General features: G+C 38.4%; 1 protein-coding gene and 1 non-coding gene across 2 annotated transcripts in view; one reads left to right on the top strand and one right to left on the bottom strand.

Annotated features, from left to right (window-relative positions):
* The window catches only part of BRIP1 (BRCA1 interacting protein C-terminal helicase 1), a 189,633-nt gene that overhangs the window by 163,430 nt on the left and 6,504 nt on the right, over window positions 1–19,699 (bottom strand). Inside the window, exons 4-5 of the mRNA XM_023516638.1 lie at window positions 18,379–18,552; window positions 5,309–5,436 (exon numbers count right to left, since the gene is read on the bottom strand). Of these exons, the coding sequence (XP_023372406.1) occupies window positions 5,309–5,436; window positions 18,379–18,552 (302 nt within the window). The remainder of the gene's footprint in view (window positions 1–5,308; window positions 5,437–18,378; window positions 18,553–19,699) is intronic.
* LOC111727122 lies at window positions 9,662–9,770 on the top strand. Its single transcript, XR_002774750.1, has one exon. It is a non-coding gene; the product is annotated as a U6 spliceosomal RNA (small nuclear RNA).

Raw genomic sequence — 19,699 nt, 5'->3', positions numbered from 1 at the left:
AAAAAATAAAAAAAATAAAAATAAAATAAATAAATAAATAAATAAAAAAGAATTCAGTAAGATTTTATAAACATATCTATTGGGCAACTTGTATGTGGCATATGCTATTCTAGGCATCAAGGATACACATGGAAAAGACACACAGGCCCGCAGCCAGATGCACCAAGGCTGGCGGGTTCGAACCCAGTCTGGGCCAGCTAAACAACAATGACACGTGCAACAAAAAAATAGCCAGGCATTGTGGTGGATGCCTGTAGTCCCAGCTACGTGGAGGCTGAGGCAAGAGAATCGCTTAAGCCCAGGAGTTGGAGGTTGCTGTGACCTGTGATGCCAAAGCACTCTACTGAGGGCAACATAGGTAGACTCTGTTTCAAAAAAAAAAAAAGACTGATATTACATTCTAACTAGGTAGCTAGATAATAAACAAGTAACAAATTTGGATAATAGTAAGCCTATGAAGAAAATAAGGTACTATAAAAGAAAACAAATGAGAAAACAATGTACAACACATATTATGGTGATTGACAATTTAACAGTAGAAGTTTCTAGATGATTTCTCCAACTATAACGCTTCCATGAAGATTATAACAAAATGCAAATTAAATCTATGTAAAATAAATCTGAAAATAAATCTGTGGTTGCCTGGGAATGGGGGAACAGGGCAAAAATTAAGGTCCATTGGTCTACCCTGCACTTAGGATGAATCTTCTTTAGGAATCATGTTGTGATATCATGTACTGGTCATTTGTGGATGACATTTAGTTCACTGAGTTTCAGTTCACTGAATTTAACAGATTGCACAAATGCTTACATATTTACAATATTAAAAAGTCACATTCTATAATGTCACCACCAATTTCATTAGAAAAGTCTGCATCAGAAAACTGTCAAGCTCACAGTGGTATATACTGTTTCAATGTTCTGATTTTTACTTGAAAGCTTAAATTTTATCCTGTTCACTTTATTATCAAGAATTACCATAGTTATCATGTAATTCATTCTTTCAAGTAAAAACGATGTTCCATGGGAAAAAGTGGTTAGTTTAGTTCATAATCCAAACTATCCTACAAGTGCTTTTCCCCAAGACAACCATCTTCTGTATGCAAAGTATTTTATGAAGACTAGTCATTTCTTTTCACAGAATATTAAAAATCTAAAGCATTAAGATTTATTTTATTATTTATTCATTTATTTTAGAGACAGGGTCTCACTCTGTCACCCAGGTTGGAGTGCAGTACAATGGTATGATACTAGCTCATTATAACCTCAAACTTCTGAGCTTAACCAATCCTCTTTCTGAGCCTCCCAAGTAGCTAGGTTATAGGCACATGCCACCACCATTGCCTAATGTTTCTATTTTCTGTAAAGACAGGAGCTGGCTATATTGCCCATGCTAATCTCAAACTCTGAGCTACAAATGAGTCTCCTGCTTTGGCCTCCCAAAGTGCTGGGTTTTCACAGGCATGAAGCACCGTGCCCAGCCATGAAGGGTTGAGATCTAATAAAATTAGTAATTCTACTGCTTCCTGAAAGACATTCTTAAATGAAACTGACTTTATTTTTTAACTGTGACTAAATGACAGTGAAAAAAGTTACTATTAATACAGGTTGAAAAACTAAGCTCAGGCTCGGCGCCTGTGGCTGAAGTGGCTAAGGCACCAGCCATATGCACCTAAGGTGGCGGGTTCAAATCCAGCCTGGGCCCACCAAACAACGATGGCTGCAACCAAAAAATAGCCAGGTGTTGTGGTGGGCGCCTGCAGTCCCAGCTACTTGGGAGGCAGAGGCAGGAGACTCGCTTGAGCCCAGGAGTTGGAGGTTGCTGTGAGCTGTGATGCCACAGCACTCTACCCAGGGGGACAGCTTGAGGCTCTGTCTCAAAAAAAAAAAAAAAATGAAAGAAAAACTAAGCTCAATGGTACACACCTATAGTCCCAGATGCTTGGGAGAATGAAGGAGGAGGTTCACTCGAGAATGGCTTGAGCCCAGAAGTTTGAAGCTACCATGAGCTATGATTGCACCACCCAACACCAGGCTGAGCAACAGAATGAGACCCCACCTCTAAAAAATATATATTCTAAAAGGTAGAACAGAAGGAAAAAGAACTTTCAGATCTCTCTATAGTCCAGCTCTGTCATTTTATATATAAGGAACTGAAACAGAGAAAATAAGGTTTACCCTCTCCTACATTAGTTAGTAGAGATGTGATAGCATTTAGGACCTCTGAGTTTTCTAGTGCTCTTTGTCTTAACATATACTATTCTTCCTCTTTCTTTCATTTTTTTGGAAACAACACCTCACTCTGTCACCTTGGATAGTGTGCTGGCATCATAGCTCACAGCAACCTCAAACTCTTGGGCTCAAGCTATACTCTTTTTTTTGAGACAGCCTCAAGCTATCCCCCTGGATAGAGTGCCGTGGCATCACAGCTCACAGCAACCTACAACTCCTGGGCTTAAGCAATTCTCTTGCCTCAGCCTCCCAAGTAGCTAGGACTAAAGGCACCTGCCACAACACGCAGCTATTTTTCGGTTGTAGTTGTCTTTGTTGTTTGGCAGGCCCGACCTGGATTTGAACCCAACAGCTCTGGTGAATGTGGCTGGTGTCTTAGCCGCTTGAGCTACAGGCGTTGAGCGCTCAAGCTACCCTCTTGCCTCAGCCTCCCAAGTAGCTGGGACCATTAGGTACCAGCCAGAACACCTGGCTAGTTTTTCTATATTTAATAGAGACGAGGGTTTTATTCTTGCTCAGGCTGGCATCAAACTCCTGAGCTCAAGCCATTCACCACCCTCAGCCTCCCAAAATGCTAGGATTATAGGTGTGAGCCACTGCACCCAGCTTTCTTCCTTTTTACAAAAATGGATTTAGAAAGTTCCAAATCTTCTTTCTTTATGTTTAAACTAAACAATGGCATAAATACATACATTTTGTGGAGAAAAGGAGTTTATTTTTCCTAAAGGAGATTTGGGATCCATGGTCTTTCCAGAAGCAACTTTTGTATCCAAATGGTGCCCTTCCTTTTCAAAACAATGACGTTTTCTAATCTGTAAACACAGAACCAAAATGAAGTTTAACATAAACTAAAAGTTTGACAGGCTAGTTATTCTCCAACATCAAAAGAACTCTAAGGATTTTCTTCTGCATTCAAAAACAAAAAGACTTTCTAAATAACAATGATCAAATAATTTTTCAAAACCACAAACAGGGTCAGGAGTGGTGGCTCATGCCTGTAATCTCAGCACTTTGGGAAGCTGAGTCAGGAGGAACCCTTCAGGCCAGAAGTTTGAGACAGACCTAAACAACAAAATGAGATCCTGTCTCTACAAAAAAAGTTTTAAAAAATTTAGTTAGTGTGATTGACCCTGCCTTGTAGTCCCAGCTACTCAGGGGGCTGAGGTGGGAAGATTACTTAAGCCCAGAAGTTCTGACGTTACCATGAACACTCCTCCCCAAGTGACAGAGAGAGACTGTCTCAAACAAAACAAACAAACCAAAAAAAACCCCACACAAATAATCACCCCATTATAACACTTAAATGAAATAAAATAATAACTCATAAATCCTAACCAAAATAACTTTAATAAAGGACATATCAAAATTATAATATTGTAAAATGCTCTCCCCATAAAATAGTCCCACCATATGGATATCCAGAATAGTACTATAGCCAAGACCTATCATATATCTAATTGGAAAATAAGTCAAAATTTAAGCATAATTGTACATTTAAAAAAACTCAATAAAATATTTAAATGTAAACAGTGATGATTGCCTACCTGATAGGATGAATTACTTGATTACTATTACTGTATGTGACAAACCAACTTGTCTTTTATTAAATTTCCTTCATAAGTTATACTGAGTATTCTTTCCACTCTATATATATACTTTTTCTGACGTACCAAAGACCTATTTACTAATGTTATAAGGAGAAAAAAAAAAGCATTTCTACTGATAATACCATTCTTACCAAAAATAAAATGAGAACCATGAAGTCAGGGAATGTTTTACCTTGAGCTCTACCACATGACATTGCAACTCTATGTACATATTTAGGGGAGAAGGGGAAAGATTAGAATCTCTATAAATTCATATTCATTTGTAATAAAATAGCTCATTCTATTCTAAGACCAAAGTTTTATTACAGAAATTAAAGAATATTGCAAGTGAGGCCAGGGGCAGTAGCTCATGCCTATAATCCCAGCACTCTGGGAGGCCCCTTGAACTCAGGGGTTCAATACTAGCCTGAGCAAGACTGAGATTCTGTCTCTACTAAAAATAGAAAAAATTAGCTGGGTGTTGTGGCAAGAACCTGTAGCCCCATCTACCTGGAAGGCTGAGGCAGGAGGCTTGCTTGAACCCAGAGTTTGAGGTTGCTGTGAACTAGGCTGCAGCTACAACCTTCTAACTTGGGCAACAGACTGAGACTCCGTCTTGAAATAAATGAATAAATAAATAAATAGATAAATTCCAAGTAGAACAGTTAAACTACATATGGGTGCAAACACCTTTAGTATACTCAACTAAAAGTATCTGATTGCTTACCTATAAATAACACACTAATTAATAATCATCTTTTTTATCTGTAATCAAATCTACTAAAATCCCTGCCTCCCTACCTCACTGCCATGAATTCTGGGAAAACATTGTGTCTATCCATGAGAAGTAAATCTCATCTAAAATTTCTGGTAATTCACATCACTTAGTAACTTTTAGAACTATACACATTTTATCATGTATTGCTCTTAAAAGCTCAAGTAAAAATAAACCAGGCCAGGTGCAGTGGCTCATGCCTGTAATCCTGGCACATTGGGAGGCCTGGAGGGGGAAGGTTTGCTTTAGGACAGGAATTTGAGACCAGCCAGGGCAAGAGCAAGACCCCATCTCTACAAAAAATAGAAAAATAAGCCAAGGGTGGTAGCATGCATCTATAGTCCCAAGTAGGAGGCCAAGGCAGGAGGATCACTTAAACCCAGGAGTCTGAGGTTGCAGTGAGCTATGATAATACCACTGCACTCTATCACAGGCAACAGAGTGAGATGATATCCATTAAGCAAGTATTTCACTATTAAATGTCTCCTATGTAAAAACCACCATGCAGTTTTACTATGAATAATCCACTATATTAGCAAACTCTTTTATAACAAGTATCTATACAAAATGAAATTACAACAAATAACTGTTTACTCTATGGCTACATCATAACCCAACTAATCTCCACAAATGCATTGAAAACTTGATTGATACTTGACTCCCATCTTTGGCTATAAATAACTGGATTATTTTACTACCAATAAACTCTGTTTACCTGCTGTGTAGTTTCCAAGCGTCGAATTCTTTTCTTCTCTATTTGAAAATCATCATTTTCATCTCTGTACATGGATGCCTGTTTCTTGGCAGATAACTTTGCAGCCAGAGTGGTTTTTTCAGGAGAGTCTTACATAAGAATAAAAAATTAGCATAAATAATTTACATTTTGGCAATTTTTCCAGAAGAAAATTAGAACCAAGATGTAAGATACTTCTAAAAATTTCATCCCATAGTTTAAAAAATAAAACACTAACCATGTTTAAAAAGCACTTCTTTACCACTCGGTTTACTTTACCAAAGACACAGCAAACACTTTGAGAAATATGCTTTCAATACGAAAAGCCCAGTTTTGATTTTTTAAAAGCTTTATGTGTTTGTAGACTATTCTCAATAACATGATTTAAGAAACATAACTGTTGGTGTGCTCCCAATGAATGGGTACAATGTAAAGGTACATGGTACACCTCCTGGGTTTGGGACACAACTACAACAGGCACCTTACCTAACAAACACAAACACTGTAACCTAAACATTTGTACCCTCATATTAATCTGAAATTTTAAAAAAAGAAATGTAACTATAAGATTCTCTCAAAAGATTATATTTCATTTCCATAAAACTCTTTAAAGCTTCTCAATATTCCTTTCCTACTAAAGTTCTTCATGTTCTTTAGACTAAAAATATTGCTTATAGAATCAAGCTCATATAATGTATCTCTTAATTCCACGGTCCTGAAAGCTCATTCTCAACCTCATCAACAACAAATAATGTTAATTAACCCCATTTAACACATGTGAACACGAAGTTTTAAAGAAATCAAGTATCTTAGCCAATATCATATAGCTACCAAGTGACAGAGCTTAGATGTGACTAAATTGAATCCTGCTGTCTGACTCCAAAGTCCATAAATATAACCTCTGGGCATACGGCCAAAACTAACACCCAGTATTCTTGGATCACAGAATCTACATCTTCTTCCTTAATGTCTAACACTGTTCTTAACTATTCCTATACATTGCTTTTTCCCATTTCCTAAATGTGAGTGTTCTTAAAGGTATCTTCCTTCCTCGTTGCTCCTCTCTACACATTCTCTGCACTCCCATACCTTGAATTCATTTAACTTTTATTACATTGAGTTCATACAGTGGCCAGATATCATGGAAAAACAACAAAAAAGAAACAACGCTTAGCCTTAAAGGATTCCCAGACTATGGGAAAGACTTATATGAGCAGGTCCAATACTGTTTTCAAGAAGTTAAGTTTAAATATACACATAGGCAGCACATTTCTTAAAACTGATCAAAGCCATCTACGACATACTCACAGCTAATATTATACTGAATGATGTAAAACTGAAAGCTTTTCCAGTTAGAACCAGAACCAGACAAGGTTGTCCTCTATCGCCACTACTATTCAACATAGTACTGGAAGTTCTAGCTAATACAATCAGGCAAGAGAAGGAAATAAAGGGCATCCAAATGGGGGTAGAGGAGGTCAAACTCTCCCTCTTGGCGGATGATATGACCTTATACTTAGAGAACCCTAAAGACTCAACCACAAGACTCCTGGAAATGATCAAAAATATATAGCAATGTCTCAGGATATAAAATCAATGTCAACAAATCAGTAGCCTTTGTATATGCCCTTAACAGCCAAGATGAGAAGCCAAGCAAAGACATAATTCCCTTTATGGTAGCTTCAAAAAAAAAAAAAAGAAAAGAAAGTAAGAAATACAGAGGAATACACCTAACTAAAGAAGTGAAGGAGGGTGGCGCCTGTGGCTCAAAGGAGTAGGGCGCCAGCCCCATATGCCAGAGATGGCTGGTTCAAACCCAGCCCTGGCCAAAAAAAAAAAAAAAAGTCCAGTAAAGAGAAGTTATCAAATTTAAAAAAAAAAAAAAAATAGGTGAAGGACCTCTACAAAGATAATTACAAAAAATCCTAAGAAAAGAAATAGCAAAAGATATTAACAAATGGAAGAACATACCATGCTCATGGCTGGGAAGAATCAATATTGTTGAAATGTGTATACTTCCCAAAGCAATCTACAGATTCAATGAAATCCCCATTAAAATACCATCATCAGGCTCGGCACCTGTGGCTCAAGCAGCTAAGGCGCCAGCCACATACACCTAAGGTGGCGAATCCCCAGCCCGGGCCCGCCAAACAACAATGATGGCTGCAACCAAAAAATGGCCAGGCATTGTGGCGGGCACCTGTGGTCCCAGCTACTTGGCAGGCTGAGGCAGGAGACTCGCTTGAGCCCAGGAGTTGGAGGTTGCTGTGAGCGTGATGCCATGGCACTCTACCCAGGGGAATAGCTTGAGGCTCCGTCTCAAAACAAAAAAAAAACAAAAAAACAAAAAAACCATCATCACACTTTTGAGATTGGAAAAAAATAATTCCTCGTTTTGAATAGAACCAGAAAAAAACCCACATAGCCAAGACAATTCTTACTAATAAAAACAAATCCGGGGGTATCACCCTACTAGACTTAAGCTATCCTACAAGGCCACAGTGATCCAAAACAGCATGGTATTGGCACAAAAATAGAGACATAACTATTTGGGACCAAATAGAAAACCATAAGATGAAACTAACAACTTATAGTCACTTGATCACTGATAAACCAAACAAGAACATATACTATGTTAAAGAATCCCTATTCAATAAATGGTGCTAGGAGAACTGGATAACCACATGTAAAAGACTGAAACTGGACCTGCACCTCTCACCACTTATAAAAATTGATTCAAGATGTATAAAAGATTTAAATCTAAGGCATGAAAGAATAAAAATCCTTGAAGAAAGTGTGAGGAATATATTTGAAGATATTAGCCTGGGGAAAGATTTTATGAAGATTTCTATGACAATTGCAAGAACAACAAAAATAAACAAATGGGACTTAATTAAACTGAAAAGCTTCTGTACAGCTAAGGAAACAACAAAGAAAGCAACAGATGAAAAGATATTTGCCTATTATGAATTAGACAAAAGCTTGATAACTAGTATCTATAGAGAACTCAAATTAATCAACAACAAAAGACCCAACAATCCCATTAATCACCGGGCAAGGGACATGAATAGAACCTTCTCTAAAGGAAACGAATGGCTAATGAACATATGAAAAAACACTCATTGTCCCTAACTATCAAAGAAATGCAATGATATCTCAGGTATCTCAAAGCTACAGATGCTGGTGTGGATGTGGAGAGAAGGGAACACTTTTACACTGCTGGTGAGACTGCAAACTAATACAATCTTTTTGGAAGGAAGTGTGGAGAATCCTCAAAGAACTCTAATTAGAACTCCCATTTGATCCTGCAATCCCATTGCTAAGCATCTACCCAGAACAAACAAATCCTTTTATCATGAGGACATTTGCACTAGACTGTTTATCACAGCTCAATCACCAAACTGGGGAAACAGCCTAAATTCCCACCAACCCAGCGGTAGATTAACAAGCTGTGGTATATGTATACCGTGGAATACTGTTTAGCCATTAAAAAAGATGGAGACTTTTGTATTAACCTGGATTGGGGTGAAACACATTCTTCTTAGTAATGCATCACAAGAATGGAGACACAAGTATTCAATGTACTGAATTCTAATATGAAGGCAGTAGATGATCTAATGCAAGGTGAGGAGTAGGGGAAGGAGGGAGAGGAGATGGTGGGATCATGGCGTATATATGGCCCACCTCTTGGAAAGAACACAATTATAAGAGGAACTTTACCTAACAAATGCAATAGTGTAACCTAACTCTTTGTACCCTCAATGAATCCCAAACAATAAAAAATAAAAATAAAGTAAAAAATAAATTATGTTAAAAAAATAAAAAACTTCTAAAAAAGAGAAATAAGTTTAAACCTATATAAACACATAGGTGAACCTATGCCATACAGAATTGGTTCTCAAGTTTTTTCTAAGGAGTAGGACTCTTTTTTTTAGAGAATATTGCTCAAAATTTCCAAAATAGAAAATTAAAGCTCTAGAATTTCCTTGATCCACTAGTCCCTTCCCATTACAAGCCATGTTTCTTCCTAAGGTTCTTAGGAACACAGTTTGAAAACCACTATATTCTGGGGTGGCACCTGTGGCTCAAAGGAGTAGGGCGCCAGCCCCATATGCTGGAGGTGGCGGGTTCAAACCCAGCCCCAGCCAAAAACTGCAAAAAGAAAAAAAAAAGTTAGAAAACCACTATATTCTCAAATCTTAATAATTTTGCCTTTCATATCTAGGTCTTAAATCTAGAAGGTGTGTTTATGTGTTGTGTGAAGTAAGGCTCTAATTTTCAATTTTCCACATGGGTATCTAATAGACCCAGAACATCAGTAAGACCCTCCTTCCTGTGCTTGCTTCAGCAGCACATATACTAAAAAATTGGAATGATACAGAGAAGATTAGCATAGCCCCTGCACAAGGATGACACACATATTCGTGAAGCATTCCATATTAAAAAAAAAAAAAAAAGATCCTCCTTCCCCCTATCTCTATAGGAGCAGCACTTCCTGAAAAATATCAAGTTTCTAGATACACATGGGACTGAATTTGGGTTCTCTATACTGCTACTTTGGTCTGTTAATGTGCTAACAGCAGACTGTCTTAATTACTATAGCTTTGTATATAATAAATCAGGGTATTTGTTTTTTGGGTTTTTTTTTTTTTTTTAAGAGACAAAAGTCTTAATTTATTGCCCTCAGTGGAGTGCCGTGGCATTACACTCACAGCAACCTCCATCTCCTGGATTTAGGCAATTCTCTAGCCTCAGCCTCCTGAGTAGCTAGGACTATAGGTGCCCGCCACAACACCGGGCTATTTTTTTGTTGCAGTTTGGCCAGGGCCAGTTTCAAACCCACCAGCCTCAGTATATGGGGCCGGTGCCCTACCCACTGAGTCACAGGCACTGCCCTAAATCAGAATATTTGTTAGATCAAGTCTATCACCTTGACCTGCTTCTTCAGAAGTGGCTATTCTTAATCTTTTCCATTTCCGTATATATTTTACATAAGACATGTAATTTTGAACTCTGCATTTCCAAGCAAACCACAAAACCTAGATAAGTGATTCTCAACTACGGCAATCTTAACACCACCACTTCCCATCCTGGGGACACTGAGCAATGTCTGGAGACATTTTTGGTTGTTATAAAACATAGGGTGATGGCTGGGGTCAGTGGCTTACACCTATAATCCTAGCACTCTGAGAGGCTGAGGCAGGTGGATTGCCTGAGTTAAGGAGTTATGAGACCAGCCTAAACAAGATATAGACCCTGTTTCTACTAAAAATAGACAAACTAGCTGGGTGTAGTAACACACACCTATAGTCCCAGCTACTTGGAAGGATGAGCAAGAGAAATGTTCAAACCCAAGAGTCTGAGGTTGCTGTGAGCTATAATGCCACAGCACTCTACCAAGGGCAACAGAGTGAGACTCTGTCTCAAAAAAAAAAAAAGAAAAAGAAAACAAAGAAAAGAAAAAAAAAGCAGGACTGGGGTGTGTATACTACTGGCATCTAGTGGACAGAGTCCAGGGATGCTGCTAAACATCTCATAACAGACAGCTTCCACAAGAAAGATTATCTCACTCAAAGTGCCTCTATTGAGAAACCCTGTCCCAAGTAAATCAAGGTGTAAATTTACATGGGCCCATTAAAAGGGTAGGAAATGTCTACCCAAAACAATAATTTATTTTCAAAATGACTAAACTTCCATGTGCCAAACATGGCTAATCCTAATTCATAAAAACAAAAATGATATTATCATCACATACAAAAATGCTTATCTTCATATTCTTTATATACCACCAAGCAGTAAGCTCATCAAAGAGTTAAGTCTTTAAAATATAGATGTAAAAAGAAACAAGATATCTCCTAAATATTCCTTTAAAAAAACTCCTAGAGGCCAGGTGCAGTTGCCCACGCCTGTAATCCTAGCACTCGGGAGGCCAAGGCAGGTGGAATGCCTGAGCTCATGGGTTCAAGACCAGCCTGAGCCAGAGAGAGACTTCATCGCTAAAAAATAACTAGGTGTTGTTGCGGGCGCCTATAGTCCCAGCTATTTGGGAGGCTGAGGCAAGAGAATCACTTGAACCCAAGAGTTTGAGGTTGCTGTGAGCTGTGACACAATGGTACTCTACTGAAGGCAAAAAAGTGAGACTCTGTCTGAAAAGAAAAATAAAAAACTCCTAGAATTCAGGAAGAAACAACCCAACAGAAAAATCATCAAACAACTTGACTAAGCAATTCACTAAAGAAGATATATGAATGATCCATAAACACAAAAGGACATTCAGCTTCACTAATCACCAGAGAAGTATCAATTAAAACTCAATGGTTTAGTGATTGGTGGGATCACGCCTATGGTTCATTCTATAAGGGTACATGTGACTCTCTCTAAATGTAGAATATAAATGTCTTAACACAATAACTAAGAAAATGACATGAGGCTATGTTAACCAGTTGGATGAAGGTATTTCAAATTGTGTATGAAAACCAGCACACTGTACCCCCTGATAGTATTAATGTACACAGCTATGATTTAATAAAAAAAAAAAAAAACCTCAATGGTAACACCACACATGTAAGAGAATAACTAACATTTTAAAAAAACTAGAAATCTCAAGTGATAACAAAAGCATTGAACAATTTTCATAAACTACTGGACAGGGTGGGAGAGTAATGAGTAGGGACATAAAGATTGGTTCAACCACTTTAGAAAATGATAGCAGTATCTATTATAGGTGAACTTATGTATACTTTATAATCAGCAATTGCATCCCTAGGTTTGTATCTAATAGAAAATACTTACCCATTTGTACACATATAAACAAAAATGTTCATAATAGCATTATTTTTAAAACAATGGAAACAACCTAAATGCCTAACAAATGTAGATTAGACTAATAAATTGTGGTGTATTTATACAAGGAAATAATACAGGTTGATGCAAAAGTAATTGCAGTTTTGGAACATGACTTTTAAATCATTATAACTAGGCTTGACCATATTTTTATTAATAAAAATAGGAACCACTACAGTCAACACAATGTTGCCTATAAAAAATAAGTTTGTTTCTTCCTATAGTATAAAAATTGAGAAATTCTTGGAAAGCATTTTCTGGCTGGCAACTTCAAGGCTCTTGTCTCCTTTGCAAACCTTCTTGAATCACCACTGCACTGTACGTTTGTTAGCAGTGACTCAGCCAAATGCATTGATGATGTTGCAAGTTGTCTCTGTAGCTTTATGACCCATTTCAAACGTGAATAAGAAAACTGCTCAAATTCACTTTTTGTCTAACATCATTTCCATAGTCCAAAATAAATATAAAATAAATACCAGCTAGTAAGTTATTAGCAAAAAAAAAGCGAGTAATGCACATTAAGATGATGTATAATGTAACCACATTAAAGAACATATTCCAGTATCAAACGGCAAATTTCAATAATGCAAAAAACGGCAATTACTTTTGTCCCAACCTGACAGAAATAATAAGTACTATTATGTGCAATATGTATACATGTATGAATCTCACAAATACAATGTCAAGCAAGAGAAGACAGGCAAAAGAGTACATATATTGTTCTATAAAAAGGCAAAACTTATCAATGACAGGAGGGCAATAGTTACCCATAGAACGAAGGGAAAATAACTGGAAAAGAACACGAGAAGGGCCTGTGGAGTGTTGGTAATGTCTGTTTACTTCATAAAAATTCATCAAGCTATTAGGATTTGCATTTTTCTATATTTAGGTTACATATTACTAAAGAATTTACTTACAAATATAAAGAGGGTATCAGAAAACAATCCAGATTTATCCCTTTTACACTATTTTTAAAAACCCTCCCTCACAATAATGTTAAAATTCAAATTGTATATATATGTGGACTACTGATTTTTGACAAAGGCCATGCAGTGGATAGAGAATAGCCTTTCAGGCTGGGCGCAGTGCCCCACATCTGTAATCCTAGCACTCTGGGAGGCTGACATGGGTGGATTGCCTGAGCTCATAGGTTCAAGATCAGCCTGAGCAAGAGTAAGACCCCATTTCTAAAAATAGCCAGGCGTTATGGCAGGCACTTGTAGAGCAGCTACTTGGGGAGCTGAAGTAAGAGAATCACTTGATCCCAGGAGTTTGAGGTTGCTGTGAGCCGTGACACCACAGCACTCTACCTAGGGCAACAAAGTGAGACTCTGTCTCTAATTTAAAAAAAAAAAAAAGTACTGAACGAGTAGATATCCACATACAAAAAACGAACTTGGATCCACACTTCACACTTTATACACAAATTAACTCAATATAGGTCTTAGACCTAAATGTAAAAACTAAAACTGTATCTGACAAAAGACTTATATTCAAAATATTTAAATTAATCAAAAGTTAACAATAAATAAATAACCCAATATAGACAGGATCCTATGTTGTACAGACAGTTCTTGAACTCCTTGGCTCAAGCAGTCCTTCCTTCTGTTTAAGACCTCCAAGAGGGCTCGGCGCCTGTGGCTCAAGTGGCTAAGGTGCCAGTCACATACACCTAAGGTGGCGGGTTCAAATCCAGCCCGGGCCCATCAAACAATGATGACTGCAACCAAAAATAGCCGGATGTTGTGGCGGGCACCTGTGGTCCCAGCTACTTGGGAGGCTGAGGCAGGAGACTCACTTGAGCCCAGGAGTTGGAGGTTGCTGTGAGCTGTGATGCCACAGTACTCTACCCAGGGTGACAGCTTGAGGCTCTGTCTCAAAAAAAAAAAAGACCTCCAAGAGGTAGCTGGGATAACCAGCATGACCCATCATGCCAGCTAAATGGACATTTCATCGAAAAAGATGGTCAATTCAAGCTTACTTCTTAGGGGAAAAAAAAAAGATACATGAATGGATAGTAAGCACATGAAAAGATACTCAACATTCAAATCATGAGGGAAATGCAAATTAAAACCAAAAAGAGATACTACTGCATGCCTATCAGAATGGCTACAAACATTGTGGCAAGGATATGAAGAAACTGGAACTCTCATAATTGCTGGTGGGAATGTATAATGGTATAACCTTTTCATGACATATACACTTATAAAGTAATCTGACTTATTCTGCTGCTAGATATTTACCCAACAGAAATGAAAGCATATGTCAATACAAAGACATACACAAATGATCATAGTAGCTGTCTTTGTAATAGCCCCAAATTAGAAACAATCCAAATATATATAAACAGGTTAGTGGCTAAACAATTTGTGGTGGCTCAGCGCCTGTGGCTCAAGTGGTTAAGGCGCCAGCCACATACACCTAAGGTGGCGGGTTCAAATCCAGCCTGGGCCCACCAAACAACAATGATGGCTGCAACCAAAAAATAGCCAGGCATTGTGGCGGGCACCTGTGGTCCCAGCTACTTGGGAGGCAGAGGCAGGAGACTCACTTGAGCCCAGGAGTTGGAGGTAGCTATGAGCTGTGATGCCACAGCACTCTACCCAGGAGGACAGCTTGAGGCTCTATCTCAAAAAAAAAAAGAACAATTTGTGGTATAGCCATACAGTGGAGTATGACTCAGCAATAAAAAGAAACTATTAATAAATGCAACACAGATGAATCACAAAATAATTGTTAAGATACCAGATAAAATTAATATACAAATAATATGTCCATTTATATAAACTGTGGAAAATGCAAACTAATCTACAATAACAGAAAGCAGATAAATGGTCATTTAGGGAGGAAAAGTCATGGAGAGATGGGAAGGAGGGATAATAAAGGGGCATGAGAAAACTTTTTGGGGTGATGAATGTAGTATGTTCACTGCTTTGATTCTGCTGAAAGTTTCACAGAGGTACACATGTCAAAATGTATCAAAGTGTACCACTTAAAATATATACGGCTTGTTATCTCAAGTATATACCAATAAAGCTGTTTTTTAAAAAATTTTTTTTTCCAGACAGTCTCATTCTGTCACTCTGGGTAGAGTACCGTGATATCATAGCTCACAGCAACCTCAAACTCTTGGGCTCAAGCAATCCTCTTGCCTTCACCTCCTGAATAGCTAGGACTACAGAGGCCTGCCACCTTGCCCAGATAGTTTTTTCTATTTTTAGTAGAGACAGAGTCTTGCTCTTGCTCAAGCTGGGCTCCAACTCCTAAGCTCAAGTAATCTACCTGCCTCAGCCTTCAGGAGCTGTTTTTAAAAAATAAAGGTTGTACCAGCTGCAGTGGTTCATACCTGTAATACCAGCACTTTGGGAGGCAGAGACAGGAGTTGTGCTTGAAGATAGGAGTTTGAGACAAGCCTAGGCAACATGGTGAGACTCCATGTTCACAAAAAAATTGAAAAAATTAGCCGGGCAAGGTGGTATGGACTTGTAGTCCCAGGTACTTGGGAAGCTGAGGAGCCCAGGAGATTGAGCATACAGTGAGCTATAACAGGGCTACTACATTCTAGCGTAAGCTACAGAGTGAGGCCCTGTCTCAATAAATAAATAAATAGGTTATATGTAAATATTATATATCAGAGTTCTTATAATTAGCTCAAAATTAATTCCATTCATTCATAACAAATATTAATTTAGCACCTACTATATGCCAGGCACTCTTCTGGGTTCTAGGGATCAAGGGTATGCAAACTGAAATTGTTCCAACAGAGATTAATAAAAGATCCATAGATACATATATGTATAATACAAACTGTGACAAATACTATAAAGAAAAGGTTCTAAATGATATGATGGAATATAATAGGGACATCAAATCTAGTCTCCCAGAAAAGCCAGAGATGGATACCCAAAGGAAGTGACATTTAAGCTGAGGAAGAGAAGGTTAACAAGTTGAAGATGAAACTTTGCTCAGAAGAGACACAAACACAAACAAAGGGTCTGAGGAAAGACAAAGCTGACTGTTTGAGGGAATAATAAGAAAGCCAAAATAGTCTAAGGGTGAAAACAATGTAGACAATACTATTGGTTACCTAGCCAACAACTATTTCACCTCCTTCTCCTTATTCCTAACAGAATCACAGTCTAGTGCAAGCAACTACCTTCCTCTATGTAGTCATGTGCTTCAGAGAAAACTGACTTCATTCCTTGATTTTAGGAAGTGGATATTATTTAGACTTACATCAATCATGGTAACCTCTTTCTCTCTGTCAATGATTAGTTAAAAGTATACTTTAAGTGGGCAACACCTGTGGCTCAGTGGGTAGGGCGCCAGCCCCATATACCAAGGGTGGTGGGTTCAAACCCAGCCCCAACCAAACTGCAATAAAAAAATAGCCAGGCATTATGATGGGTGCCTGTAGTCCCAGCTACTTGGGAGGCTGAGGCAAGAGAATACCTAAGCCCAGGAGTTGGAGGTTGCTGTGAGCTGTGTGATGCCACAGCACTCTACCGAGGGCAATAAGTAAGACTCTGTCTCTTCAAAAAAAAAAAAAACTATAGTATAAGTAAAAGCAGGAAAAAAGTTTTTGGATGTTCTAAAGCAAGAGAGTGTTTTGGACTATGAAGGTTATAAGTAGAATGAGGAATCATGAAAATTTACATGAAGAAATAAGGAAGAGCAATGTATCCAGGATGTGCCCTAGATTTCTGTCTTAGTAAATAATAATCAATCTTTTCCATATAGCTAAAATCATAAGTTTTTTTAAAAAATATATTATTAATAATCTTCTTCTTAAAAAACAGAATTATGGCTCAGCACTTGTGGCTCAAGTGGCTAAGGTGCCAGCCACATACACCTGAGCTGGCGGGTTCAAATCCAGGCTGGACTCACCAAACAACAATGACAGCAGCAACCAAATAGCTGGGCATCATGGTGGGCACCTATAGTCCCAGCTATTTGGGAGGCTGAGGCAAGAGAATCGCTTAAACCCAGGAGTTGGAGGTTGCTGTGAACCGTGATGCCACAGCACTCTACCCAGAGTGACAGCTTGAGGCTCTGTCTCCAAAAAAAAAAAAAAAATTATTGGCTGGGTGCCTGTATCTCCATGGTTAGGGCACTGGTCACATACACTGGGACTGGTGGGTTCGAACCTGACCTAGAAATGTTAAAAAAAAAAAAAAAAACAGCCAGGCATTGTAGTAGGCGCCTATAGTCCCAGCTACTGGGAGGTTGAAGCAAGAGGATCACTTGAGCCCAAGAATTTGAGGTTGCTGTGAGCTATGACTCCACAGCACCCTACCAAGGGTGACAAAGTATATCTCAATAAAAAATAAAATAAAATAAGAATTATTTAAAGATTGTACATAAGCATACCTGATCCTCATGTAGGATTCTCAAGTCAAGAATGAATGAATTAGATTGTGTCTTAGATACAAACATTATGTTTTATAAAATTCTAACATAAGCAATAATTAACAATACCAACTACAAATAACTTCATTTTCTGCCAGGCATGGTGGCTCATGCCTGTAATCCTAGCACTCTGGGAGGACAAGGCAAGAAGATCACTTGAAGTCAGGAGTTCAAAATCAGCCTGTGCAACACAGTAAGACCCTATCCCCACAAAAATATAAAAATAAAAAACTAGCCAGGCACAGTGACATGTACCTGTAGTCCCAGTTACCGGAGAGGCTAAGATAAGAGAATAATCTGAGCCCAGGAGTTTGAGGCTACAATGAGGTATAATCACAGCACTGCACACCCACCTGGGTGACAAGAGTGAGACCCTATCTCTCTCCTTTTTTTTTTCTTTTAAGAGACAGAGTCTCATTTTATCACCCTCGGTAGAGTGCTGTGGAGTCACAGCTTACAGCAACCTCCAACTCCTGGGTTTAGACAATTCTCTTGCCTCAGCCTCCCAAGTAGCTGGAACTACAGGTGCCCGCCACCATGCCCAGCTATTTTTTGTTGCAGTTTGGCCAGGGCCAGGTTCAAACCCACCCACCACCCTCGGTATATGGGGCCAGCACCATACCCACTGAGCCACAGGCACCACCCGAGACCTTATCTCTTAAAATAAAATAATTCCAGAGAAATGAGATGGAGATATACAATCAATTATGCTAATCAGATTGTATAAATTAGGTCTCCTAACAGCAATAATTAAGACTTCTATTACAAATATTAACAGACTCAGACAAAATATAAGCTACCTTGACAAGCTGATAAAGTGCCATTTCCTTCAGAAGGTGGTGTACTTGAATTGTTGAAATGATGTGAAGTTTCCTGGTTCATGTCATCATTTGCAAAATTCCTTGAATGGCATGTACAACAACATGACGATGGTACTTCAGCCTTTTTACACAAGCCCTCATCCTCTGGCTTCCCTAAAAATAAGAGAACTTCTATTTATTATAGAATATATCTAATTAAATAAATATGAATCATTCTATGCAGCTAGGATGAGTAACCAGCATAGTTCACTCAGGAATGGGAGGTTTCCCAGGATGCAAGATTTTTAGACCTAAAATGGGAAAAGTAGCTGGCAAAGCTGGACAAGCTGGTCACCCCATCTGCAGCATCGTATTAGGACACAAGAGAAATACTTATGCCAGAAACATTCATAGAGAAGTACTTTATCCTGAATTTATCCAATCTATAAAAATCTAATAATCAAAGCTTAATAATATAATATGATAAAAGCACAACCACTCAAGTATTCATTTATATTGAGATTTACTTAAAAATCAAGCAGAAAGGATTGAAACAAAGACTTAAAAGTATATTCCTAATTACTGCTCTCTCATAGGGGTGCAGAACCTGCAGCCTTGTGGCCACATGTGGCCCTACAGATACCCAAGTGTGGCCCCTTGATCAAATACAAACTTCACAGAACAAATTCTTTTGTTAAAAGGATATGTTTTGGCTATGTGGGGTAGTTCACACCTATAATCTTAAGACACTGGGAGGCCAAGGTGGGCAGATTGCTTGAGCTCAGGAGTCGGAGACCAGCTTGAGCAAGTAAGACCATGTATCTACTAAGAATAGAAAAACTGAGGCAAGCAGATCGCTTGAGTCCAAGAGTTTGAAGTTACTGTCAGCTATCATTATGTCACAGCACGCTGCCCAGGGCCACAGAGTGAGATTCTGTCTCAAAAAAAGAATACACTTTGTAAAATTTGGATTCAATCAAAAGGCCACATTCAAGGATCCATAAAGCCACATGTGGCCCCAAGGCCGCAGGCTCCCTACCAAGATGAATTGCCAATTCTGATATATGACCTCATCGGAAATCAAGGAGGGTAAAAACCTAAAGGTACAATGAACACTATTCAGGTGATGGGCACACTAACAGCCTTGACCTAAGCATTATAAAAGCTATCCATTTAATAAAAACATTTATACCACCTTAATATTTTGAAATTTAGAAAAAACTATAAGCTTTAAAAAATAAAAATTGGGGCTCGGCGCCTATAGCTCAACTGGCTAAGGCGCCAGCCACGTACACCTAAGGTGGCGGGTTCGAATCCCCAG

Source organism: Otolemur garnettii, unplaced genomic scaffold, assembly GCF_000181295.1.
Source record: "Otolemur garnettii isolate 467f Iridium unplaced genomic scaffold, OtoGar3 scaffold00094, whole genome shotgun sequence".
In the NCBI taxonomy this organism is placed as follows: Eukaryota; Metazoa; Chordata; class Mammalia; order Primates; family Galagidae; genus Otolemur; species Otolemur garnettii.
Note: the sequence above shows the minus strand (reverse complement) of the source record. Positions and strands in the feature narration are given on the sequence as shown.